The sequence below is a fragment of the Anomalospiza imberbis genome, chromosome 26, assembly GCF_031753505.1.
Source record: "Anomalospiza imberbis isolate Cuckoo-Finch-1a 21T00152 chromosome 26, ASM3175350v1, whole genome shotgun sequence".
NCBI lineage: Eukaryota > Metazoa > Chordata > Aves > Passeriformes > Viduidae > Anomalospiza > Anomalospiza imberbis.
The window spans coordinates 3,303,231-3,330,018 of NC_089706.1; the positions used below are offsets into that span (position 1 = coordinate 3,303,231).

At 50.9% G+C, this 26,788-nt stretch overlaps 2 protein-coding genes and 1 non-coding gene across 3 annotated transcripts; all 3 read right to left on the reverse strand.

Moving 5' to 3' along the window:
• Positions 1-1,064: 1,064 nt before the first annotated feature.
• KLHDC8A (kelch domain containing 8A) lies at positions 1,065-6,393 on the reverse strand. Its single transcript, XM_068173019.1, has 6 exons — positions 6,310-6,393; positions 5,019-5,419; positions 3,927-4,091; positions 2,583-2,798; positions 1,935-2,036; positions 1,065-1,728 (listed from the first exon to the last, which is right to left on the reverse strand). The coding sequence occupies exons 2-6, from the start codon at positions 5,392-5,394 to the stop codon at positions 1,535-1,537; spliced, it is 1,053 nt and encodes a 350-aa protein (XP_068029120.1). The 5' UTR covers positions 5,395-5,419; positions 6,310-6,393; the 3' UTR covers positions 1,065-1,534.
• Positions 6,394-17,045: 10,652 nt separating this feature from the next.
• On the reverse strand, positions 17,046-17,117 carry TRNAW-CCA (transfer RNA tryptophan (anticodon CCA)). Its single transcript has one exon. It is a non-coding gene; the product is annotated as a tRNA-Trp (tRNA).
• A 3,235-nt stretch (positions 17,118-20,352) lies between these two features.
• On the reverse strand, positions 20,353-20,567 carry BLACAT1 (BLACAT1 overlapping LEMD1 locus). Its single transcript, XM_068173518.1, has one exon. It carries the CDS (start codon positions 20,555-20,557, stop codon positions 20,447-20,449), a length of 111 nt encoding a protein of 36 aa, XP_068029619.1. The 5' UTR covers positions 20,558-20,567; the 3' UTR covers positions 20,353-20,446.
• Between the last annotated feature and the right edge of the window lie 6,221 nt (positions 20,568-26,788).

A 26,788-nucleotide genomic window follows, 5' to 3' on the forward strand; every position in this document is an offset into this window, starting at 1 on the left:
GTCCCTTCCAACACAAATCCTTCTGTGATTCCACGATCCCAGCCTGCCCTGAGCCCCCTCTCCCACATTTGCACATCGTCCCACCTCCAGGTTCCTCCGAGGGCTTTCCCAAAGACAGCTTTTAATGGGACAACTGCTCCAAGCTGGAATTGCATCCCGACAGTTGGGACAGCCCTCCCAAAAACTGCCTGAGGCCAACGGAACCGGGGTCACTTTTGCATCACCGAAGCCACCACCCGTCCCTGGGGTGATGAGCCAGGCACAGCCCTGGATTGCTCCTTTTGCCCAGTGAAGATCCCAAATCACCAAAGCAGCTAAAAAACTGTTGAAAAACTGCAGGATGAGGCCACCTCCACCTGCCACCCAACAAAGGCAGCGGCTGTGCCAGTCCTGTGCCACCGGTGAGGAGCCAGAGCAGAAATCATCTTCAGGAAGCAGCCCCTGGCCCCAGCTCCTGCCAGAACCCCAATCCCTCGATCCCATTGCAGGTTTGGAGTTTCCTCTGGGAGAAAATCTGTAGGGAGGCACTCGCAGATCTCAGGATTGAGGAGGACACCACCACTGTCTCCTCTGGAAAGTCCCAACGCCTCCCAAGCTGTCACCTGTGGCCGGGATGGCTGCAGGCACACAATTCCCACACAGGGATCTTCGGAGTCCTTCCCAAGGGCAGGAGCTGTGGGGAGCAGTTCCTCCAGCTGGGTGTCCCCATGGAGCTGTGGGGAGCAGTTCCTCACCCGTGGAGCTGTGGGGAGCAGTTCCTCCCCCATGGAGCTGTGGGGACAAGTTCCTCTGGCTGGGTGTCCCCATGGAGCTGTGGGGAGCAATTCCTCTGGCTGGGTGTCCCCATGGAGATGTGGGGAGCAATTCCTCTGGCTGGGTGTCCCCATGGAGATGTGGGGAGCAGTTCCTCCCCCACGGAGCTGTGGGGACAAGTTCCTTGAGCTGGGTGTCCCCATGGAGCTATGGGGAGCAGTTCCTCCCCCATGGAGCTGTGGGGACAAGTTCCTCTGGCTGGGTGTCCCCATGGAGCTGTGGGGACAAGTTCCTTGAGCTGGGTGTCCCCATGGAGCTGTGGGGAGCAGTTCCTCTGGCTGGGTGTCCCCACGGAGCTGTGACAGCAACGGGAGGGGATCCCTGGCCAGTGTGGGGGTTCCTCATGGACAGCAGTGCCAGGAAGGGAGGCACCAGAATCCCCTGATGTGGTTCTGGAGGAGCTGCCAGGGTCCCTAGAGCAGCGGGATGGTGCTGTCCCAGTCCCGAGAGCTGCCAGCACTGTCCCCAACCCCACCACTGGGGACAGCCAGGGGCAGGGATCTGTTCCAGGTGGGATTCTCCTCCAGCGGGGCTCGGATCAGGAATCAGAGAGGCACAGGGTCCTGTTCCAGGTGGGATTCTCCTCTGGGGGGCTCATATCAGGACTCAGAGAGGCACAGGGTCCTGTTCCAGGTGGGATTCTCCTCTGGGGGGCTCATATCAGGACTCAGAGAGGCACAGGGTCCTGTTCCAGGTGGGATTCTCGTCCAGGGGGCTCGGATCAGGAATCAGAGAGGCACAGCGCCTCCACGGCCGTGCTGAGCCCCTGGCTGACGCCCCCCACGGCCAGCAGGCAGTCCCGCAGCGCGATGCTGGAGCAGGCGCAGCGCGGGGTGGGCATGGGGGGGAGGCTCTCCCACTTGTTCTTCTCGGGATGGAAAGCCTCTGCCGACTCCAGCACAGTCGGCTGATTCCCTGGAAGCACAAAAGGAGGCGCTGGATGATCTGGGAAGCAGCATCGAGCTTCTCCTGGCTGCTCTGTATCCCATCCCCTTATGGGGTTTGTTTTCCCTGCTCCCTCCCACCAGCCAGCACCGGGATTTCTCTTTTTTTTTTTTTTTTTGGGATGACAACAATCCCCACACCTTTTAAAAGGGTTTCCCAGAGTCCCAGAGCCTCACCCAGGCCCCCAGCCACGACAACTCTGCCTCGCAGGTAGCCGGCCACGAAGTCTGCTCGTCTTTTCTTCAGGTAGCAGGAGCGCTCCATCTTCATCCACCCACCTGGGAGGGACAGGACACGCTGGGTTTTGTGGGATCACCCACTCTTGGAACAGCATCCGCCTCTCTGAGCCCCTGGCTCATGGAAGGGCAGTTTGGCTGCTGCACCTTGGGGTGATAAAACCCCATGGAATGGATTGGGTTTGGCCCCAGCACACTGCTGGATCCAGCTGCCTTGGGATCGAGGTTTTCCCATTCCACTTGGTGATCCTGGCTGGAAATTGTCCTCTAAGCTGAGCTCAAGGCAGCAGCAGATGGGAGCTCTGTGCTCTGCAAGGATGGCAGAGCCCCAAACCCAGCCCTGTGTGTTGCAAACCCTAAACCCAGCCCTGAGACCCCAAACCCAGCCCAGTGTCCCCAAACCCCAAACCCAGCCCTGTGTGCCCCAAACCCAGCCCTGTGTGTCCCAAACCCCAAACCCAGCCCTGTGTGCCCCAAACCCAGCCCTGTGTGCCCCAAACCCCAAACCCAGCCTAGTGTCCCCAAACCCAACCCAATGTCCCCAAGCCCCTCGGGAAAGGCCGGGGCCAGGGCCGGGCCATCTCCCACCTTGCTCCAGGTCGAACACGTCCACAGTCCTCATGAACTTGGGCTGCCGGTAGAGCCGGCCCTGGCGCAGCCCCCCAAGGCTGAAGAGCTTCTCCTCGGTGGGCACAAAGCTGGAGAAGGCTCTTTTGTTGGGAATGTTGGGGAACTTGGTCCACGAGCGCGTGTCCGTGTCGAAGACCTCAAAGGCGTTGACGGCATACTTGGATTGCCTTCCCCCTGAAAAGGAGAGGGAATTCCTGCTCAGGGATGGAGCAGCCTTGGGAAGGCTGAGCTGGAACAGAGCTCAAGAATAAAGCAGGGATTTATTAAGAGTCCTCAATGGATCCACCTTGGGCAGCACAGCCCAAAATGGTCACAAAATGCACAGCTGGTCACGGGGTCTGTCACTTTTATAAGTTCTGCTCCATTTGCAGATTGGGGTTAATTGTCCAGTTACAGCTCCAGCCCATGCAGTCCCATCCTGGTTGTTTTTCTCTCTCCAGCCCACGTTGTTTGTGCTCTTGGGCCTGAGATTTGGATCATTTGTCCTTGGTCCCCAGCTGGAGAAGGAATTGTTTTGTCTCCCTGCTCTGTGCAGAGAGCTCACCACCCCATAGTATGAATCTCAGACCCACACACTAAAGCAGCACAGAACCTGAAAAATAGAAAATCCAAAACCTGAGGCATCACTCCAGCCTCTGAGTCAAACTGGGGATTTTTTGCCTCTCTGTGCTCCTTTTCTCTGTCCCATGACAGGAGTTTAAAATGCGCCGGTTTAATCCAGACAGACTCAGAGCAGAGCTGGCATTGGGCTTGGGAAGAGGAGAGGAATTCCATGAGCTTGGATCCAGTGAGCCCTGGCCTGAGCTCCTGAGAGCAGGAGAGCTGGAGCAGCTGCTGCTCGCAGTGCTTGGATCCCAGTTATCCCAGTGCTTGGATCCCAGTTATCCCAGTGCCAGGGTCCCAGTTATCCCAGTGTCAGGGTCCCAGTTATCCCAGTGCTGGGGATCTGAATTATCCCAGTGCTGGGGATCTGAATTATCCCATCTGTCAGGCACTGAGGAAGAGGAGGAGGAGGAGAAAGAGGAGAAAGAGGAGAAGGAAGAAAAAAGAAAGTGAAGGAAGAGAAAGGATCCAAAAGGAAGCAAAGGGGAAAAATGAAGGAGAAGGAAGAAAAAGGAAGGTGAAGGAAGAAAAAGGAAGGTGAAGGAAGAAAAAGGAAGGTGAAGGAAGGAAAAGGAAAGGGAAGGAGAAAGAAGAAAAAGGAAGAGAGAGGAAGAAAAAGGAAAGAGGAGAAGAAGAAGAAGGAGGAAGGATGGAGAAGGAAGCAGAAAGAAGAGCGGAGGAGGCAGGGCAGGTCCTTACCCAGCACATAGATCTTGGTGCCCCTCAGGACGGACGTGGCCGCGTAGCGGGGGGTGGGCATGGCAGCCAGGGATACCCAGATGTCCTTGAGCACGTCATAGTGCTGCAGGAAGTTGTGGGGCCGCAGGTCCGAGCCCATCCCGCCCGCTGCGTAAACCCTGTAATCTGGACGGGGAAAAAAAATCCCAAAAATCACATAAAATTATTATAGGAAAGCACCAGAAATCCACCCCCCACCTGCAAAAAAAAATCCACTCAAGGACCAGAATTTGCTGTAAACCCACAAGAAAGTTGGATCTGAGCCCCTGGAGCTCGGAGCTGTCCAAAACACCCCCAGGGACCAGCAGAGCCAGGGCTGGTGACAAACCCGGGGGTGGTGGCTCTGTCTGTGCTTGCAACTTCCTGTGGAGCATCTCAGGAGGGTGGGAGGTGACAAACGCACGAGGCCCAACTCCTGGAAGTACAGAAGAGGTTTTGGAGACAAACAAAGCAACCCTGGACCACTGCCAGGAGAGGTTTTGTGCCCTAGCACAGAATCAAAGCCAGGAAAAACCTCCAAGCTCATCAAGCCCAACCTTTAATCACCTGTGGAAACCCAGGGCACTGGGCATATTTCTCTGTCTGCTCTGGGCTGTCCTGACCCCCAGGGGAGCACTGACTCTGACCCTCATTCATGGAGAAAACTTCCAAAGCCTCAAGGTAAACTAGAAACCACAAAAGTGTGAAATAGATTGTAGAGATTGTAGAGAGTTGTGTAGTATGTCACATGGGTGAGAAATTTAAGATTTTTAGTATGTTATAGATGGGTTCAAGACGGAGGATATGGGGTGTTGTCTAGAGTTCCTTTCTTCTTTCTTCTATCTTCCTCTTTCTTCTTGGGTTTAGGTGGTATCTTCTAATTGGGGATCCTCTGGGAAAGTCTCCACAATCTATTATTATTCTTCTACATCAAAACTTGCTTCCATCTCTATTCCTCTTTCAGGTTCTACATTCAGAGAGCTGTCTGCCATCTGGGAAACCTCCTTGCCAAACTTTCATCTTTCCCAACCCACAGGAAGGAAAGGGAAAGGACTAAAGCTTCCCAACACTTGCCTTTGGCCGTCACCGAGATGCCCATGGCCGCCTCCCGGAGCGAGCTGCGCTTCCTCCAGCGTCCCTCGTCCGTGTTGTACATCTCCACCACCTTCAGCGGCAGCTGGTTGGCGCCCACGCCGCCGATCACCATGATCCTCTTGCCCAGCACGGTCACGGCCACGCCGGCCCTGGCCGTGGGCATGGCGGGCAGCGATGCCCACTGGTCGGCCTCGGGTGAGTAGACCTCGAAGGAGTCCACGGGGACGCCGTTGTCGTCGCAGCCGCCCACGGCGAAGACTTGCCCGCCCGCCTCCACCAGCGTGGAGTAAACCCTGCGGCTGGGCAGCGGCGCCAGAGACTTCCACTGGAAGTCTTTGGTGCTGGGCAGCTCCATGGTGGCCACCGGGAAGGGGTTTATGCTGGAAAAGAGAATTCCGGAATCAATGAGGGTGGAAAAGTTGTCCAGGATCAGCCAAGCTGTGCCCGATCGCTGCGCTGAGCACTCAGTGCCACGTTCAGGAATTGCTTGGACACCTCCAAACCCCCCTGGGCAGCCCCTTCCAGCCCTTTCCATGAGGAAATTCCTGCTGGAGTCCAACCTGAGCCTCCCCAGCACAGCCTGAGGCCGTTCCCTCTCCTCCTGTCCCTGTTCCCTGGGATAAGATCCCAAATCCCCCCCGGCTGTCCCCTCCTGGCAGGGAGTTGTGCAGAGCCAGAAATTCCCCCTGAGCCTCCTTTTCTCCAGGCTGAGCCCCTTCCCAGCTCCCTCAGGATTCTCCAAAACTTCCCAGCCCCGTTCCCTTCCCTGGACATGCTCCAGCCCCAAAATGTTCCTCCTGAACTGAGGGAAAATCCCAGAGTGCAAACCCCACCCTGCCAGGAGCAGAGCAGGACCAGAGCACCCTTGCCACTTCCACCTGTCCCCTGTGTCACCCCCACCTCCAGAACACCCCTGGGGGTGAAACAGGGGACAGGTGGCCGTGGCAGGGCGGCTGCCACTTCTGCCTGTCCCCTGTGCCACCCCTAGAGCTGCCCTCCCACTGCCGCCTGTCCCTTGTGCCACCCTAGATCACCCCTGCCACTGCCACCTGTCCCCTGTGTCACCCCCACCCCCAGAGCACCCCTGCCACTGCCACCTGTCCCCTGTGCCACTCCCAAAGCTGCCCTCGCAGTGCCACCTGTTCCCTGTGTCACCCCCGACCCCAGAGCACCCCTGCCACTCCCACTTGTCCCCTGTGCCACCCCCAGAGCACCCCTGCCACTCCCACCTGTCCCCTGTGCCACCCCCAACCCCGAGCAGCACCGCCACCTTTCAGCGCCTCTCCATCAATCCTGCGGCTCCAGAGCCGCCTCAGCAACTCACGCAGAGACCGAGCCTAAAAATAAAACAAAAGAGGTGAGAAAATAAATGAAAAAAAAAAGGAAAAACCAACCAACCAAACAAAAAAACCCAAACCAGGCGAGAAGGTTGGAGTCAGTTCGTTCTGCTGCTTCCCGAGCTTCCCCGCCCCCAGGTGACATTCCAAGCAGGCGGCTGCTCCTTCCGCGCCTGCTTTCCTGCCGGCTGGGGAACTTTTCCTTCTCGGACCCACCGGATTCCTCCTCCTGATCTTCCTCACATCCTCCCCCTGAGGATGTGAACCCCCAGCTCTGCAATCCCGGGGGGAGAGGGTTGGCAACGCGCGGTTTATGCTCTCGGTCATTAAGCGCGATGCAGATGAGCTTAATTAGCGCGGGAGGACGGAGAGAGGGCGAAGGGAGCGGGATAAAACCAACGCTGGCAGGAAAATCCCTTCCCATCCAACTCCGAGCCTCCATAAAATCCGATTAATCCGAGCAGGGCTGTTTGTTTTTATTATTATTTATCTTCCCAAATAAATGTTCAGGAGCGCACTCAACATCATTTATTGCATGAGGAATTAATAAATAAACTGAGAAATCCTGCTTGGGCTGCCACCCTCCAGCAGCAGGACCTGGCGTGGGGCCATCCACAATTCCCGGTGCAATTCCCGGGGGCCCCGGGACAAAGGAACACAAAGCCACGATAAAAAAGCAGTAGTGACACATCAAGCCACGCTTCCCACCCTCCCAGAATCCAAGGAAAAAGGAGCAAGCAGCAGCCCAGACCCCGCTGCTGCTCTGCCCTCCCTGAGCAGCATCCCCGGGATTTTTGCCCTGGCAGCTCCGGCAGCGCCGGGGTTCTGCTCCCACGGATGATCGATTCCATTTCCAGGTGAATTTTCATGGACATATTCAGCCTGGGCTGGCTAATTAGCAAAGCAGAGCCAGCTCCTCTTTCCAGGAGCTCGATGGCTTCGCATCCAGGCATTCCTGACCTCTATTCCTTCAAATCCAAAGTGCTGGGATGAGACACAACCAGCGCCACTCCAGTGCCTGCCAGCAGCAGAACCTGGCAGGGGTCAGGCAATTTCTCCGTCCAAAGCTCAGGAATAATTGCCTACAATGGCCTAAAAATTCCTTTTCGACATCTCAGCACGCAGAGAGCGCTTGGAGGGGGGTGAGGATTTCTCCGGGCAGGTCCTCCCTGGGAACAACGGAGCAAAGAGCCGGGAATTCTGCTGGAATGCAAAGCTCTGCCTGAATTCAGCTGCCTTGGCACACAAAGAATCTGCTCCTCTTCCTTCCCATGCTATTTAAAGGAAATCAAGGTCAGGCTGACACGCTGAATTCCTTAATTCCGCGCCTTCGCCTCCGGCTCTCCAAAAATCACCTGGATTTCACTGGGCAGAGACACCAGCGCCGTGCTGGGAGCTGGCAGAGCGTCCTGCGGCCACATTCCCCTCCCAGGCCCAGGGAATTATCGCTTCATCATCCCAGACTAATTGACATTGGAAATCCAAAGGAAGGGAAATTGCTTTTCCACCAGCGGAGATGGGGCCGAGCCCTCTCTACTCCTCATCCCTGCAGGATGAGATTCCTTGGTTTGAGAAACCCTCCAGGGTCTTTTCCAAGTGGATCTGGGGCATGGATGGGCAGGGGCAGCCTCGCAGCACCCCCGAGAAGGGGGTCAGGGCTCCAGGGGACAGCGGGACCTCTCCCTGGATATTCCCTCCAAGGAAAACCCATTCCTCATTTTGGAGAGCCCCTGGATTCGTGGCATTTATGGATCTGAAATAATTTGGGATTTATCAGAGCCAGGCAGGTGAGATTCCAAGGGATTCATGGGATGAACAGGGGGAGATGTCAGAGCAGCTCCTTTCCTTTCCCTTCCCATCTCTCTTCTCTCCAGGATTTGGAAGTTTTGCTGCTCCAGGGTCGAAATTCCAAGGGTCAGCACATGAGCGGGCTGGAGCCCGTATCTCTTCCCATTTGGGAACGGGGCAGAGCCAGGATGAACCCCACAGCCCCAAAACTCCCACCTGCCACCGTCCCCGTGGCACCAGAGCGGGTCAAACACACCCAGCCCCTCCTCAGTGGGGCAGAGAAATCCATCGGGGAAACTCCGGGAAAAAGGTTCTTCCTCTCCCCCGTGTCCCGAGGGAAAAGGGGCTGGGAACAGCAGGGTTCTGGTGCCTTTGCTCCAACCCCGGCAGCTGGGAATGAAAGGAACAGGCTTGGAATTGTCAGCCGGGAATTCCTGACCTCCCCGGCTCAGCTCCCTCGCCATAGTAACAGCCACCCGGAAAATAACAACAACAACAAAACCTCATCGGTTCCCCGCCTCTGCCTGGAAAAAAAACGGCAGAAAGAGCGAGAATCATTGGAATTAGAAGAGACTTCATTGTGCCGAGCAGAGCAGCACTCTGAGCAGCTCGTTTTGTATCCCCCGAGCATCCTTTGGGATGCGGGAGGGGCTGGGGCCGGCCTGGCCTCCCCCAGCTTCACCCCTTCCCCCATCCCGGTCCCTCGGGATCCGCTCCAGCCTCCTCCTGCCAGCTGCGGTTTCCTGATGGGAGGGAGAGGGGTTGTGGAAGGAAAATATTCCCCAGAAGGAGCATGTCAGGGGTGTCACAGCTCCGGGACAGGGACAAAAGCTGCTTCTTTTTTTTTTTTTTTTTTTTTTTTTTTTTTTTTTTTTTTTTTTTTTTTTTGAAAGAGCCCAAATCAGCCTTTTTAAAAAAATCTGAGTGGGCTGAAAAATCAGCGGAGCAAGGTGAGGTTTGCTCATGTCACAGCTGAGCTCAGGAGTTTAATTTAATTTAAATAATGTAATTTAATTTAATTCAAGAGCAAGGACCCACCTGCAAGAACAAAGGGTCTCCCTTCCCCACCCAGCTCCCACCAGGACCCTGAATCCCCCCCCTCGTCCCCAAAAGCTCCCTCTGCCCCAACAGCTGCTCTCCTGCACGAGTCAAACACAGAGAGGATCTTCCAAGCCCTGCAGCCTCTCAGGTTGTGTTTCCAGAGCTCCTTTTCCTCTTTATTTCAGCTGCAGAGGGAACGGGAAGAGCTCGGGCCAGATCACAGCTGGGGAAGGTCACAGCAACCCCATCCCTGCCGGGCCTGGTCTGGGAGAAAGGCTGGAAAAATGGGATTGAGGATGCTGGGAGGAGAAAGGCTGAAAAGATGGGATTTTTGGGGAAAACAAGTACGGGAAAACCCCATCCTTTTTCGTAAAAAGTAAGGGGGGAAAAATAATCTTTCCCCACCCAGTTTTTGGAAGGGGAACACAAACTCCAAGCTTTGTTTGTGGATGTTCCTGAAAAGCCTGGGAGGACACGGGGTCCCAAAGCATCCCCCCCCCAACGACCTCCAGTGAGGAATTCCCTCCTTCCTTTCCCAGGATTTCTCGGGAATACTCACAGCTCCGGAGCCACCGCGCCAGGTGGAGCATGGCTGGAAATGCTCCGGATTTTCCCAAATCCTCCGAGCATCCCCTTCCTCCCACTCCCCGCCGGGCTGCGAGCGGCGCCGGGAGCAGCTGGGACTGGGAATTGCTGCGTGGGAAGAGGAAAATTAAAAAAAAAAAAAAAAACAGCGTAAATCCAGCGGCGCTGCTGGTTCCCCTCTGGAAGATGTAGGACACTCGGGGCGGGGAGGGTTTCCCCAGCTGGGCTCCTCCTCGGGGCTGTGCGTGCGAATTCCCGGCGTTCCCGATCCATCCCTGAGCCTTTTATGGCTCCCCACGTTCGCACAGGATGTTCTGGAACGGCGGCGCTCCCCCGGCTCCTCGCCCTAAAGGGGCACCGGCAGAATTCCCGGGAAATTTTGGCAAAAATCGGGAAAGCCGGAGCTGAGAGGAGGTAGAGACACTCTGGGAAGGGATGGGAGGATCCCAGAGATCAGCCAGGGAAGAGCCCATCCCATGGATGTCACCCCAAAATGGGGGAAACGGGCACGGCAAGGGTGGCTGGGGCTGCAGAACCCCAAAATTCTGCTCTTGCACCCCACAAGGAGCTTGGAGTAGCGGGATGTTGGAGCCTTTGGAACTGATTCCCAAAATGCTGCTCCTGCACCCCACGAGGAGCTCGGAGGAGCAGGAAGTTGGAGTTTTTGGAACCAATTCCCAAAATTCTGCTCACCACATCCCACAAGGAGCTCTGAGGAGCGGGATGTTGGAGCCTTTGGAGCCGATGCCCAAAATTCCTCTCCCTGCACCCCAAAAGCTCAGAGGCGTGAGATGTTGGCGCTTCTGGAGCCAATTCCCAAAATTCTGCTCACCACATCCCACAAGGAGCTCACAGGAGCGGGACGTTGGAGCTTTTGGAGCCGATGCCCAAAATTCCTCTACCTGCACCCCAAAAGCTCGGAGGCGTGAGATGTTGGAGCTTCTGGAGCCAATTCCCAAAATTCTGTTCACCACATCCCACAAGGAGCTCACAGGAGCGGGACGTTGGAGCTTTTGGAGCCGATGCCCAAAATTCCTCTCCCTGCACCCCAAAAGCTCAGAGGCGTGAGATGTTGGAGCTTCTGGAGCCAATTCCCAAAATTCTGTTCACCACATCCCACAAGGAGCTCACAGGAGCAGGACGTTGGAGTTTTTGGAGCCGATGCCCAAAATTCCTCTACCTGCACCCCAAAAGCTCGGAGGAGTGAGATGTTGGAGCCTCTGGGGCCAATTCCATAAATTCTCCTCCCACATCCCACAAGGAGCTCACAGGAGTGGAATGTTGGAGCCTTTGGAGCCAAATCCCAAAATTTCTCTCCCTGCATCCCACAAGAAGCTCAGAGCATGGGAATGCTGGATCCTTTGGGGCTGATTCCCAAAATTCTGCTCCCACATCCCACAATGAGCTCACAGAAGCAGGATGTTGGACCTTTTGGAGCTGATTCCCAAAGTTTCTTTCCCTGCATCTCACAAGGAGCTCAGAGCAGGGGAATGCCAGATCCTTTGGGGCCAATTCCCAAAATTCTGTTCCCACATCCCACAAGGAGCTTAGAAGAGTGGAAAGTTGGAGCCTTTGGGGCCAATTCCCAAAATTCTGCTCCTGTACCCCACAAGGAGCTCACAGGAGCGGGATTTTGGACCCTTTGGAGCCAATTCCCAGTCTGCCACCCATCCCAGGATTTTTCTTTCCTGACCTGGTTCTCTCAAAAGGTGTTAAAATCATCTTTTTCTCCTCAAAGTGCTGCGAAATTACTTTGTGGAAAAATCCTTCAAGGATTTTTTTTTTTTTTGGTGCCTCAAAGAAGCAAATTTTTTGTTTGCCCCAGCCTGCTTGGGAATGATAAAGGAAGTGTTGCTGTTAAAGGGGGAAAAAAATAATAATAGTCCTGAAAAATCAATAAAATCTCTGCAATTCCACATCTGTTTCCATGGGAACAGCAGGAGAGGAGCAGGAATTCCTGTGGATGACACCAGGGAGGTTTTAATTCCCGGTTTTAATTCCCTTTTCCTCACCTTCGGCACTTCAGGCTGAGCCAATTCCATCCCAAAACCATTCCTGGGATGGGAAGTGGGGGAAGAGCTGCAGGAGGAAGGAAAATGGGGGGAAAATGGGAAAAGTCAGCTCTGGAAAGACAGAAAAAGGGGTTTTGGTTGGTTAAAAAAAAAAAAAAAGTAGTAATCATAATAGTAATAATACTAATATTTCAATAATATTATCTAATAAGATATTAGATATTATTTTAATAATCCTTTTTTTCAAAAATAATGTTGTGGGTCAAGAGGGAAAACAGATTTTTTTTTTTTGTAGATAAAAAGGGAAAACAGGGATTTTGTTGTGCCAGCAGAGAGAGAAATGCAGGGGATGGGAGATCCCTAATTTTTTCCCAGAGATTTTTCAAGCTGACAGTTAATTAAGGAGTTAATTAAGGATGTTTTCAGTGCAGGGAGTCCCTTAATTGGTGCAGACAGGAGCCCAGAACTCTGGGATTTCTCCATCAGATTTTCACCCGCGGGGAGAAATCCACCAGCTGTGCCTGCCCGAGTGACAAATGCGGGGAGACAGCGTTCCAGGCAGGCAGGAACTGGAAAAACAGGGAAAAAGCATCCTAAAAACCACCCCAAAACCATCCCAAAAACCACCCCAAGACCATTCCAAAGCCACCCAAAAAACAATCCCAAAAATCATCTCGAAAACCATCCCAAAACACCCCAAAAACCACCCCAAGACTACCCCAGTAACCACCCCAAAAACCACCCAAAAACCATCCCAAAACCATCCCAAAACCCATCCCAAACCATCCCAAAAATCACCCCAAGACCACCCCAATAACCATCCCAAACCATCCCAAAAACCACCCCAAAAACCATCCCAATAACCACCCCAAAACCTGCCCCAAAAACCATCCCAAAAACCACCCCAAAACCATCCCAAAACCCATCCAATAAACCACCCCAAAAACAACCCAAAAACCACCCCCAAAACCCACCCCAGAAACCATCCCAAAATCCATCCCAAGACCACCCCAAAAACCATCTCAAACCATCTAGAAAACCATCCCGAAAACCACCCAAAGACCACCCCAAAACCCACCCCAAAACTCACCCCAAAAACCACCCCAAAAACCATCCAAAACCTGCCCCCAAAACCATCCCAAAACCACCCCAAAAACCACCCGAAAACCATCCCAAAACCACCCCAAGACCATCCCAAAACCACCCAAAAAACAATCCCAAAAACCATCCAAAACCTGCCCCAAAAACCATCCCAAAAACCACCCGAAAAACCATCCTAAAACCACCCGAAAAACCATCCCAAAAACCAATCCGAAAAACCATCCCAAAAACCACCCCAAGACCATCCCAAAACCACCCGAAAAACAATCCCAAAAACCATCCAAAACCCACCCCAAAAACCACCCCAAAAAACCATCCCATAACCACCCCAAGACCATCCCAAAAACCACCCGAAAAACATCCCAAAAACCAATTCGAAAAACCATCCCAAAACCACCCGAAAAACAATCCCAAAAACCAATCCGAAAAACCATCCCAAAACCACCCCAAGACCATCCCAAAACCACCCGAAAAACAATCCCAAAAACCATCCAAAAAACCATCCCAAAAACCAATCCGAAAAACCATCCCAAAAACCAATCCGAAAAACCATCCCAAAAACCATCCGAAAAACCATCCCAAAAACCACCCGAAAAACCATCCCAAAACCAATCCGAAAAACCATCCCAAAACCAATCCGAAAAACCATCCCAAAAACCATCCGAAAAACCATCCCAAAAACCAATCCGAAAAACCATCCCAAAAACCATCCGAAAAACCATCCCAAAAACCACCCGAAAAACCATCCCAAAACCAATCCGAAAAACCATCCCAAAACCAATCCGAAAAACCATCCCAAAAACCATCCGAAAAACCATCCCAAAAACCAATCCGAAAAACCATCCCAAAAACCACCCGAAAAACCATCCCAAAAACTACCCCAAGACCATCCCAAAAACCAATCCGAAAAACCATCCCAAAACCACCCCAAGACCATCCCAAAACCACCCGAAAAACAATCCCAAAAACCACCCGAAAAACCATCCCAAAAACCAATCCGAAAAACCATCCCAAAACCACCCCAAGACCATCCCAAAACCACCCAAAAAACAATCTCAAAAACCATCCAAAACCCACCCCAAAAACCACCCCAAAAAACATCCCAAAAACCACCCGAAAAACCATCCCAAAAACCATCCGAAAAACAATCCCAAAAACCACCCGAAAAACCATCCCAAAAACCACCCGAAAAACAATCCCAAAAACCATCCAAAACCTGCCCCAAAAACCATCCCAAAAACCACCCTAAAAACGTCGCAAAAAACACCCCAAAACCATCCCAAAACCACTCTAAAACCATCCCAAAAACCATCCAAAACCCATCCCAAAAACCACCCCAAAAACCACCCAAAAAACAATCCCAAAAACCACCCCAAAAACCACCCCAAAACCAATCCCAAAATCCATCCCAAGACCCTCGCAAAACTCATCCCAAAACCCATCCCAAAACTACCCCAAAACCATCCCAAAAACCACCCCAAATCAGCTGCAGCTTTGAGCTGTGGATTTTAGTGGATTTTATAATAAATATAATTTTTTTCAAAATTAATTTAAGGATTTCATTATTTTAATTAAATCATTGAATTTAAAAATTTCATTTGAAATTAATTTTAAAATGTAATAATTTAATTTAATGAAATAAATAAAAAATCACATTTTACAAATGAATTAAAATATTTCATCAATTAATTTAATTAAAACAATTTAATTTGAAATTAATTTTTAAATGTAATGATTTAATTTAAAGAAATAATTAAAATTGAATTTAAAAATAAATTTTAAAATTTAATTATTTAATTAAAAAATAATTAAATAAATGTTTTATTTAAAAATTAATGAAAAATTTTAATTTAAATAAAAAAATTAAATTTAAAAATGAAATTTAAAATTACGGCGTGAACGGAACAGAAGTTTGTGTTGGTATCCACACCTGGAGATGGAGCTGCAGGAAAAGGGGACAGAGGGAAGAGGGACTTTGCTCCTCGGGATTAATCATTGATGGCCCAGGCAGAGATAAGAGCCAGGAGCAGCTGTGGGTAAAAAAAATCGGTGTAAAAATCAGATTTTACAGGATTTTCTACGATTTAATAGAGCTGGGCGAAAGAACTCTGGATCCACCCCAAAATTTGGCATTTCAGCCGCACAGAAATTTGGGTTCTTCCCTTTGGGGGTTGAATATTGAAGAATTTTGTGATTTAAAAGGGATAAAAAAAAACCCCAAACCCAACTTGAGAGCAAAATTTCAGGAGGCCGGATTTGTTCCAAGGGTTTCCCTAAAGGAATTCCCGCATCCCCCAGAATTTTCCTCTTTTGCAGATCCCCAAAGCTGAGTTCAGGGGAGGATGGATTATTCTGGAACAACGCAAGGTTTGGATGAGATATTAGGGGAGGGAATTTTCACGGGAATGGTCAAAAATATTGGAATTTAATATGTTTATATTTACATAAATACTTGAGAGTGTATTTAATGAGATAGAAATAATTATATATTAATATAATATAATGAGGTATAATATAATAAGGTATAATATAATAAAATAAGATATAATGAGGTATAATATAATAATATATTAATTATATATAATATAATAATATGTTAATTATATATAATATAATAATATATTAATATAATATAATATAATATAATATAATATAATATAATATAATATAATATAATATATATTAACAGTTATAATTATAAATAATAATTATAATAATTCTGATATATAATTATATATTATATATAATATAAAGATATACTATATATTATATTATATTATAATATTAATACAATGCAATAAAATACAATACAATACAATATAATAAGGTATAATATAATAAAATAAGATATAATAACGTATAATATAATAATAAATTAATTATATTATATAATATAATTATATAATATAGATATATAATTATATATATTTATTAATATAATATAATATAATATAATATAATATAATATAATATAATATAATATAATATATAATTATATTATATAATTAATTATATATTAATAATTATAATTATAATTATAAATAATAATTATAATAATTCTAATATATAATTATATATTATATATAATACAAAGATATACTATATATTATATTATAATATAATATTAATATAATACAATAAAATACAATAAAATACAATACAATACAATATAATAAGGTATAATATAATAAAATAAGATATAATAAGGTATAATATAATAACAAATTAATTATATTATATAATATAATTATATAATATATATATATATAATATATATAATATAATATAATATATTATATATAAATATATATAATTATATATATAATTATATTATATAATTAATTATATATTAATAATTATAATATATATAAGAATTATATAGATTATATATAATATAAAAATATAATATATATTATATTATAATATAATACCAATACAATACAATACAATATAATTATTACAATATAACAAATATAATATAACAAATATAACATAACATAACATAACATAACATAACATAACATAATATAATATAATATATACAATATAATAAATATAATATAATATAATAAATATCATATAATATAACATTATATTATATATTAATGTAATATAAATGTCATATATATTATTACATATTATCATAATATGATACAATATATATATATATAATGTAACTTAATACAATTACTGTATAGAAATAAATGTAAAAATATTAAAATAATATCATTATTATATTGTATTATCTATTTCTCCCCACCCTGCCCTCTTTCAGGGCGGAAAAAGCAAACCACGAGGAGTCTCCGCAGAAGCCGGGGGGCTGCGTTCACCCCCAGCTCTGCGGCACCCGCACCCCAAAACCCCAAAACCCCAAAACCCCAAAACCCGCGGGGTGCGGTGAAAAACACAGCCCCCCCAAAACCCCAAAACCCGCGGGGTGCGGTAAAAAACACAGCCCCCCCAAAACCCGCGGGGTGCGGTGAAAAACACAGCCCCCCCAAAACCCCAAAACCCGCGGGGTGCGGTGAAAAACACAGCCCCCCCAAAACCCCAAAACCCGCGGGGTGCGGTGAAAAACACAGCCCCCCCAAAATCCCAAAACCCGCGGGGCGCGGTGAAAAGCACAGCCCCGCGGGGCGCGGTGACCCCGACGTGATTCGAACACGCAGCCTTCTGATCTGGAGTCAGACGCGCTACCGTTGCGCCACGAGGTCCCGGCAGCGCCAGCGCCGCCCTCGCTGCAAAACCCTCAGCGCCGCCCCCGCTGCACAACCCTCAGCGCCGCCCCCGCTGCACACCTCCGCTCCGAGCCCCGCGCACCGGGAATTCTCCGCGCACCGGGAATTCTCCGCGCACCGGGAATTCCCGCACGCCGGCGGGCTCCGCGCTGCGGACGCTGCGGTTTTTTTCCCCCGCGGCCGTCCCTGAGGGCTCCGAGCCCGCCCGCCGCGCTGGCCACGCCCCCCGCGCCCCGCCGCACGTGCGGGCCGTACCACCGCCCGCGGAGGGGTGGCGCGGCCGCGGCAGCCGCGCGCTGCAGCGGCGCGGAGGAGCAATCCCCCCCCTCCCCCTGCCCCGCGGTGGGCTGTGCCGCCGCGCGGATTTAAAGGGGCCGCGGGCCCGGGCCGCTGGCGGACTGTGGAGGCCGGGAGCGGGGGAGGCTCCGCTGCTGTCCCGAGAAGCTCTGAGCCCCGGGAGAGCACTGCTCCTGGCCTTCGCCCGTGGAGAAAGCTCCCGAGGCCTTGGGATGAACGGGAATCTACGGGTGGGTGAAATAGATGGAGGTGTGGTCTGTCACAAGGGTGAAAACTTTAAGGGTTTTGGGTTTTTAGTATGGAGACGGGGAGATTCCCCAAATCCTGCTGGGAAGGGGGAGCGCCCCAGGGGACAATGGATCACCGAAGAAAATCCTCCAGGGAAACGATAAATCCCGGCCAGTGATGCTCGTTAGGATGGAGCCCAATTATTAATTCCTCAAATTAACCTGTTGGGATTTTTTCCCATCTGACTTCCAAAGCCTTTGGCTGGGAGCTTTCCTGACATCCCAGGAATTGTTGTGGGGTTGGTTTATGCCATAACAACCCCTGTGCCCTTCCCCACATCCATCCCATTCCCAAACATCGGCAATTTGCATTTCAGGCCCTTTTTTCAAGGATGAATGTTGGGGTTGGTTTTGAAGAACCAGCCAAGAAAAACAGGGAGCAAAACCCCTCAGCTCCAAACCGCCATAAAACCCACACTCCGAAAATTATCATAAATATTTTATTTATTATTTATTAATTTATTAATCCTTCTGGCATAGGAATTCCTATAGGAAGCGCTCTGCCCCGTGCGTGGAAGATGCCTGTGCTTATTTACAAATGCCACATTTATTTTTCCCTCCTCCTTCTCCCCCCCCCAAAAAAAAACCCCAAAAATAAATGTACAGTACAGATTCCTATGGCTCCTGGGGCTGGGAGACTCTCGAGGAACATCTTGGGAGTCCTTTCCCAAAGAAATCTGGGCAGCAGGGATAAAAAAAAAAAAAAAAAAGACAATAAAAAGAGATTTTAATGCTTGGATCCGTGTCAGGAGAGGCTGCAAGGAGGGTTCTGTGCCTTTCCCTCCTTGCCAGGGATCGATCCAGGCTGGAATCAGGAAAATCGATGGGGTGGAGCAAAATCCCGAAGCAAAGCCTCAGGTTTAAGCGGGGCTTTGTTGAGTCAGGACCTACTGCTGACCCGGCACTGTTTTTGCTGGTTTTTGGTGTGTTTTTTGCATAGGAAAAACCTGGAGAAACAGGAGAAATCTGAGGAATGGGAGTCAGTCCAAGCTCGTTTCTCTGTAATTAATATTTTTCTATGTATCTCAGTGTCAGATTGTCCCTCTGGATTTATCCTGGAATAAAACAAGGCTGGAATTCCAGCCTTATCTTTACACCCCTGATCATTTCCAGAGCAGGGATTAATCCCAACTTGGTTAAATCCTTAAATGCATCCCTCGTGTGGCCACCACAAATCCTTGTGCAAAAGTAAAGTTACATTCAGGAAATGCCCTTGGAGTTCCACCAGCTTCCTTGGATTTTGGGTTCTTTCTCTTTTTTAGGATTTTTTTTTTTTTTTTTTTTTTTTTTTTTGTGGCCCAGAGCTTATCCCAAATTGTCCTTGCCAAGGGCAGCGCTGAGGATGCTGATGTGCAAAAATAGGAACAGAACAAAGTCAGCGTTTTCCCAAAGCAACAAGAACTTCCCTGAGCCCACCCGGAGCTTCGTCCTTGGCATAACATTCGGAAAAACACCAATTTTTGGGGCAGCCACAAATTGTTTTAGCCTACAGGAAGACTGGGAATACCTGGAAGAAAATCCTCCCCATGGAAGGGAGAAGGGACAGCTCTGACCAAGTGATTTTCTGGGGAGAAAAATATGAAAAATTTGATTTTTTTTTTTTTTTTTAATCTCCTGGCTGCCACCAGGATGCAGGAATTGCCCTGCCTGGGGGCATGCACCCCAAATTCCCGGTGGGAATGTGAGCAGGGCAGCTCCGAGGGAAGCTTGGTGTGATGGGATGAAAAAAGGATTATTGCTGCTGGGAACAAATTCATCTTTCTGCCTTCCTGAGGAGGTGGAGGCTCCTTCCATGAACACCAGGAATCCGTGGCACAGGGATTTATAGGAATTCCGGTGGGATCCGTGGCCCAGGGATTCGTAGGAATTCTGGCAGGATCCGGGATGGGGAGGACGAGCTGCACCTCGCACCGTCCGGCTCTGGCAAGGACGAGCTCTGGGCTGGTTTTTGGGACTTTTCCTGGTCCGTCTGCTGGGAATTGCTGGAGCTGGGCTGGATCAGGAGGGAATTGTCGCTCCCAGTGGGATGAGGGAGGGGCGGGCTGGCAACGACATCTGGGTGACATCCTTGGCAAGGTCAAGGCGGGCTCTGGCTCTGCCCCGGGGAGCCTGGGGAGAGGAAATAATGAGAGAATCTGTGGGATAAATGGGAGAATCTGGGGGATAAATTGAGAACCTATAGGATAAATGGAGAATCTGTAGGATGAGGGAGGGAATCTAGGGGATAAGTGGAGAATATGGGGGATAAATGGGAGAGTATGGGGGATAAGTGGAGAATGTGTGGGATAAATGGGGAATCTGTGGGATGAGGGAAGGAACCTGTGGGATAAATGGGGAATCTGTGGGATGAGGGAAGGAATCTGCGGGATAAATGGGAGAACCTGTGGGATAAATGGGAGAATCTGTGGGATGAATGGAGAATCTGCAGGGTAAGTGGAGAATCTGTAGGATAAATGGAGAATCTGTGGGATAAATGGAAATTCTATGGGATAACTGAGCAGATCATGCAGCTCTCCCAGCCCCTCATCACTCAGCTCCCCTTCCCTTGCCCCGGACACTTTGGATCAGCCCCTGAACCCTCCAAAACCCCCCAGGCAGGGCAGGCAGAGGTGGCACCGCCGGGGAGCTGCTCCTCGGAGAGGTGACAAGGAGGCACCCGAGGTCCCCCTGGCAGTCCCGGCGTACCGAGGGGACAGGAGGGGTCCCGGGCGAGGCCGCTCCTCACACGGCCGTCTCCTGCCCCCTGCCGGCCTCTTCCTTCTTCCTCTTCATCCTCTTCATCTTGCAGAAGCCGTGGAGGCCACAGAAACAAGAGAAGGTGAACTGGGGCATCAACCAGAGCTGGAGACGCTCGGGAGCAACTCCGGGAAACCTGGAGGGGGACAGGGAGAGAAGGCAGGGCAGCAGCTGGGGGTGCAGGGGCAGGAGGGAGGGTGGGGAGCAGAGCCCCAAAATCCCAAAACTGGGGCATCACCTTGGGCTGGGACACCCACCCACCTCCCTTCCTCCCAAATTCCCGGGATTGCCCAGGGGCAGCACCAGCAGCTCCAGCACAAAAGGTTCAGCAGGAATGGAATTTCTTTCCCTTCTTTGTGTCTGACTGTCAGGGCAGCACAGGTTTTAGGAGGGGGCAGGTTGGGTCTGGGAGATATCCTTGATGGTTTTGATTATTTGGAAGCGGCCAGCCACTCAGGGCCACAGGCCCCTGGAGACAAAGACCGGCCCTTTTCCCTGGGAAAGAAAAGTGGCCAGCCCAGGTTCCTGATGTCAGTTGGTAGGGTTCCCTTAGGACTGTCAGGGCAGCCCAGGTTTGAGGTGGGGGCAGGTTGGGTCTGGGACATATCCTCGTCCGTTCGGATATTTTGCAGGCAGCCGGCCACTCAGGGCCACAGGCCCCTAAAGACAAAGACCGGCCCTTTTCCCTCGGAAAGAAAAGTGGCCAGCCCAGGTTCCTGATGTCCGTAGGTAGGGTTCCCTTGGGACTGTCAGGGCAGCACAGGTTTGAGGTGGGGTCAGGTTGGGTCTGGGACATATCCTCGTCTGTTTGGATATTTTGAGGGCAGCCGGCCAGTCAGGGCCACTGGCCCCTGGAGACAAAGACCGGCCCTTTTCCCTGGGAAGGACAAGTTGCAAGCCCAGGTTCCTGATGTCAGTTTGTAGGGTTCCCTTGGGACTTTCAGGGCAGCACAGGTTTGAGGTGGGGGCAGGTTGGGTCTGGGACATATCCTCGTCCGTTCGGATATTTTGCAGGCTGCCGGCCACTCAGGGCCACAGCCCCTGGAGACAACGACTGGCCCTTCTCCCTGGGAAAGAAAAGTGACCAGCCCAGGTTCCTGATGTCAGTTTGTAGGGTTCCCTTCCACGCCATTGCCCACCAGCTGCAAAATATAATTATACAAATGCTTGGTTTGGGGGCTTTTAATAAATAACAAATCTTTGCAGAATTGCTGTCTGAAGGTAAAACTTCCTCGTTCCCTGCTTCAGTTCTTAGCTTTTCGTCAAATCACAGTCTCCCACCCTGGGTTGTATTGTTAGGGACCTCTAAAGCCCATCCCGTGCCAGCCTTGCCCTGGGCAGGGTCAACTTTTTCACCATCCCAAGGTCCTCCAAGCCCCGACCAACCCGGCCTTGGGCACTCCTAGAGCTGGATGCTTCCCTGGATATCCTCCTGTGCAGTTTGCAGATGATTTTGCCCCAGGAGGGGCAGCGCTGGCGCTCAGGGGGAGCCTGGACTCAGGATAGGATCCCATCGGCGACATGGGCACCAGGACTGAGAGCAGCCTGCCGGATTTGGGGCACTGTTACCTCCTCAGGCTCGGGGAACCCCCACTCTTTCCCTATCCCTCAGCCCTGGAGGGGTTTGGAGCGGCTCTTATTCCCAGCAGGGCCAGCTGGGAGGAAATGAATCAGCCAGAGCAGGTGGAGCCCCATCGGTGACAGCGGTGACAGCGCCAGGGGGCGACGCCACATCCCCGTCTTTCCTTCGTCCCCCTTTCGGAGGGGCCCAGCTGCAGCACAAAGCCCCAAAGATGGCTTTGAATTCCCTCCTGCCGTCCGCGGCCATTTGGGTACCTGTCGGTGGGCTCCCAAATTCAATGGATGCACCACTGGTGCTCACAAAGGAGCAAGCAGAGGTTCAAGGGAACCCGCTCTGAGAGGCTGCCCCGCACAGAGGAGCGGGCAGAGGTTCCAGGGACCCCACTTGGAAAGCCTGCCCCGCACAAAGGAGAGGGCAGAGGTTCCAAGGAACCCGCTCTGAGAGGCTGCCCCGCACAGAGGAGAGGGCAGAGGTTCCAAGGAACCCGCTCGGAAAGGCTGCCCCGCACAGAGGAGCGGGCAGAGGTTCCAGGGAGTCTGCTCGGAAAGGCTGCCCCGCACAAAGGACAGGGTAGAGGTTCCAAGGAACCCGCTCTGAGAGGCTGCCCCGCACAAAGGAGAGGGCAGAGGTTCCAAGGAACCCGCTCGGAAAGGCTGCCCCGCACAAAGGAGAGGGCAGAGGTTCCAGGGAACCCGCTCGGAAAGGCTGCCCCGCACAAAGGAGAGGGCAGAGGTTCCAGGGAACCCGCTCGGAAAGGCTGCCCCGCACAGAGGAGAGGGCAGAGGTTCCAGGGAACCCTCTCGGAAAGGCTGCCCCGCACAGAGGAGAGGGCAGAGGTTCCAGGGAACCCGCTCGGAAAGGCTGCCCCGCACAAAGGAGAGGGCAGAGGCTTGCAGGAACCCGCTCGGAAAGGCTGCCCCGCACAAAGGACAGGGTAGAGGTTCCAGGGAACCCGCTCGGAAAGGCTGCCCCGCACAAAGGAGAGGGTAGAGGTTCCAAGGAACCCGCTCTGAGAGGCTGCCCCGCACAAAGGAGAGGGTAGAGGTTCCAAGGAACCCGCTCGGAAAGGCTGCCCCGCACAGCCGCGGCTCCCGTGTCCCCTTTGTGCCACCACTTTTTGTGCGAATTGCGGGGGAGTGACTGGTGCCGAGGGGCCCGCGAGGGCTGGGGGGGACCCGAGGGGACAGAGGGCAATAAGGGGGGACAGAGGGGGCCGCTCACATCCCAGCTGGAGTGAGGAAGGGAAGGGGAGGTGGGGACAGGGACAAGGGTGGGGGCTGCTCCGGCACTGCCTAACCCGGCTTTGGCCCATCCTCTCCTCGCTCCGGGGGGCGTTTAATAATCAAATTAAACAACGCTGTCCTTAATACCCAGAAAAGTCCCAGACCTCCCAGGCAGGTCCCCAGGAGTGCCCTGTGCCACCCCACGTCCCCATCCCCCCCCTCCCCCCACCTTTTTGCAGACACAAAACCACCCCGAGAGCCTGGGGGGTCTGGCTGGGACCCCTTTAGGGCCCTATTGAGATATTTTGAGGGGTTTGTAGCGCTCCGGCTTTTCAGGCTGACCCTCTGCCTCCCATTCAGGCAGAGGACAATGATGAATGAGTCCCGGAGAATGGAGGCAGCCCAGCTGAGGCTGACGCTCCTGTTCCCCTTGAAAAGGTGGAAAAAGGGATCGTAGAGGAGCAAGGAATACTGAAGGAAAAAAAAAATTAAACGAGCTGGCTTGGGCAAGCCCTGGCTGATTTGCAAGGGCTGGGCAGGCTCCCCAGCCCCGCGCTGCCCTTTCCATTCAAGGGAGAAGATCCTCGGGATAAAACTCGGCTGCAGCTGAGAAAATGAGTGGAGCATTAAAAATGTAAAGCTGGAGAATTCTCTTTAGTCAACTGCATAACCCCGGGCCATGTTTGTCACTGTCACAGTGATGAATTGGGAGCTGTCTGCAATCAGCACGCTCACTTTCATAATGTCACTTTCTCTAAGCCCGGAAAAATGTCTTTCTGAAGCAGCTGGGCCGAGTCTGTTCCTTAACCCAGCAATTCCCATTTCCCTGGGGTTTGCCGGGAAGCTCCCGGCTCCAGGAGGGAAGGGCAGCAGGGGTGGCTCGGCTCTGGTGACACTCCCAGGTGACACCAGTGGCCACCAGCCCCTGGTGGGATGCTCAGGCACCAGGACCTTCCATTCCAGCTGATTTTTCTCCCTCAGCTTTCCTATTTCTGGGAGACACCCTCGAATTAACTTTTTAGGGAATCTGTTGGGGAAAAAAACAACAAGTTTTGCATTTGAACCCCCGGATTTCAGAGCTGCCTTTTGCTGCCAGCGTGCTGGGCTCTTTCCTTGGGAAAGATTATCTGCAGTGGAAATCCAGGCTGTGTTTTTCGCAAGAAGCAGAATGGAATTAAATTATTTGTGATGAAACAGAGGGGAAAAAAAAATAATTGGCCTTTCGTGATAACTGCTCCATCCATACCCACGGCCACATCCACAGCCAAGAATTTTAGAAGGGATGGATGATTTTGGGATCATCAGCCTGGTTTTTAAAATCCACTGAGCAGAATACCCGTGGAAGAGTCACAGCTGGGCCTTGCAGGGATTCATTGCCAAATCCTGGACTTTTCTGGGTGATGGGGATGCTCCATGCACAGAGTTTTGCCTGGGATTTTTCGTTCCTTTGATTTTTAAGCATCCAAAGTTCAGCTCCTGCCTCCCAGAACTCTCTGTTGGGACATCCTCTCCCTGTGTGGACACAACCCCTTCCCCACACTCATCCTCCTCCTCCTCCCAGCCCCAAAATCCATCCAATTTAACATTTTTTCCAGCCAACTTTTCAAACCCATTATTTCCTCGCCTGGCTTTTTATTTCCTCCCCGCCCCACACCCTCCAAAAAAAAAAAAAAAAAAAAAAGACAACAAAAAAACTCCGACATTTCGCTGCTTACAACCAATCCTGAGCCAAACCCCACTTCAAAGCTGCTTCTCTAATGAGCAGCCGAGCATTAAAAACCCAACAACAGAGGAGCCAGAGGATGGGATAAAACCGACCTGAAAAGCAGCACCATCCCTTTAAGGGGAGATAATGAAGGGAGAAGATGTTGCCTGGCATGTTTGCAGAGAATCGCTAATTAAAACATCGCTTCTGTAAAGTCTGCTGATGCCATTGATTCTTCCCCCCACACAGTTAATTTGCTGCTAGCGAGGCAAAGTCGCCAGGGTCCTCATTATAAAAATTTCACTGGCTGCAGCTAATGGTTGTAATTAATAGATGCAATAAATTTCAAATGGGCAGCCGGGGTGTTCATTAGCTCGGGGCTGACTCAGCACCGGTGGCCTCACCAGTTCCTAAATAATCCATTCCCAGGCAGCCGAGAGGAGGAGGAGGAAGAGGAAGGTGCTCGGTGGCAGAACCGGTGCAGCCTTAATTCCCCACCCAGGGCAGAGCTGGATAAATAATTCCCAGATTTGTGTCTCTTTTTTTTTTTTTTTTAATTTTTTTTTTTATTGTCCCGCCGGTGAATTGTGAGTGCAAAGCTTCCCCCAGGTTTTCCCCCAAGCCCAGATTTGGGGTGGGATCAGCGCCGGAGGAACTGAACCCTCTGAGGCAAAACATCCAACAATGACACCTCACATCCGGGCACGGATCAAACCCAGGTCGAGGATTTGGGATTTAATGCAGATTTTAATTTCCTGGTTCTTCTCCCAGCATTCTGAGCCAGGATTGAGCTCCAAACCCCCCCAGGCTCCTGCTGAGCATCATTCCCCCCTGGAAAATCCCATGTGAGCACCAACCCTCCCCAAGGGGCTGGGTGTCCCACAGGGCCGCAGCTTTGATGAAAAACTCAGCTTTTCTGCTCATTATCATCTGGCTGTAATTAAAATATTCATAATTGGCACTCTTCCCCCAAATTATCCCCTAGCACTGGAAGCAGTGGGATAGTGTGACCCAGCAGGAAGGTGCTGCTGCTTCCCTGCACTCCCCATCCTAATCCCGGATGGAATTTGGGAGCTGCTGCCTCTGTGCCTGCACATCCCAAAATTTGGGCTGAATTTGGGAGCTGCTGCCCCTGTGCCTGCACATTCCTGAGCGAAAATTTGGGAGCTTATGCTCCATGTCTGCACATTTCTGAGCCAAAATTTGGGAGCTGCTGCCTTTGTGCCAGCACATTCCAAAATCTGGGAGCTGGTGCTCCATGCCTGCACATTTCTGAGCCAAATTTTCAGCAAAATTTGGGAGCTGCTGCCTCTGTGCCAGCACATTGCAAAACTTGGGCTGAATTTGGGAACTGCTGTCCCCGTGCCTGCACATTTCAAAATTTGGGTTGAATTTGGGAGCTGCTGCCCCTGTTCTTGCACATTCCTGAGTCAGAATTTGGGAGCTGCTGCCCTGAGCCTGCACATTCCAAAATTTGGGCTGAATTTGGGAGTAGGTGCTTCTCTGCCCGCACATTCCCGAGCCAAAATTTGAGCTGCTACCCCCAGGGGCTGCTGTGGCAGCTCGGGGAGCTCCGTGTCGGGACAATTCCCGCTCCTGGCAGGACAAGCCCTAGCCTCTCCCGGTTTTGGGATGCTCCGAGCCCAGATCTCGGCGGGAGCCCGCACGGGGATGCCTCCCTCCCTCCCGGCGCTCATTAGCTGTAATTAGCGCTCTCCACCGTCACTCCTGGGAGCTCAGGAAGGATCTGGGATTGCTGGAGGGGTCCGGCTGCTCAGAATTTGTCTTTGCCGGGTGTTTTTGGGGACAGAACCATC

What these genes read in the sequence shown, in the direction of transcription:
- BLACAT1 (XM_068173518.1), bottom strand. Translation starts at nt 20,557, where the DNA reads ATGCCCCAGTTCACCTTCTCTTGTTTCTGTGGCCTCCACGGCTTCTGC.
- KLHDC8A (XM_068173019.1), bottom strand. Translation starts at nt 5,394, where the DNA reads ATGGAGCTGCCCAGCACCAAAGACTTCCAGTGGAAGTCTCTGGCGCCG. An exon ending in CACCAAGATCTATGTGCTGG is followed by an intron (nt 2,799 to 3,926) that starts GTAAGGACCTGC and finishes TCTCCTTTTCAG; the next exon opens with GGGGAAGGCAATCCAAGTAT. An exon ending in CGTGTTCGACCTGGAGCAAG is followed by an intron (nt 2,037 to 2,582) that starts GTGGGAGATGGC and finishes TGTCCCTCCCAG; the next exon opens with GTGGGTGGATGAAGATGGAG.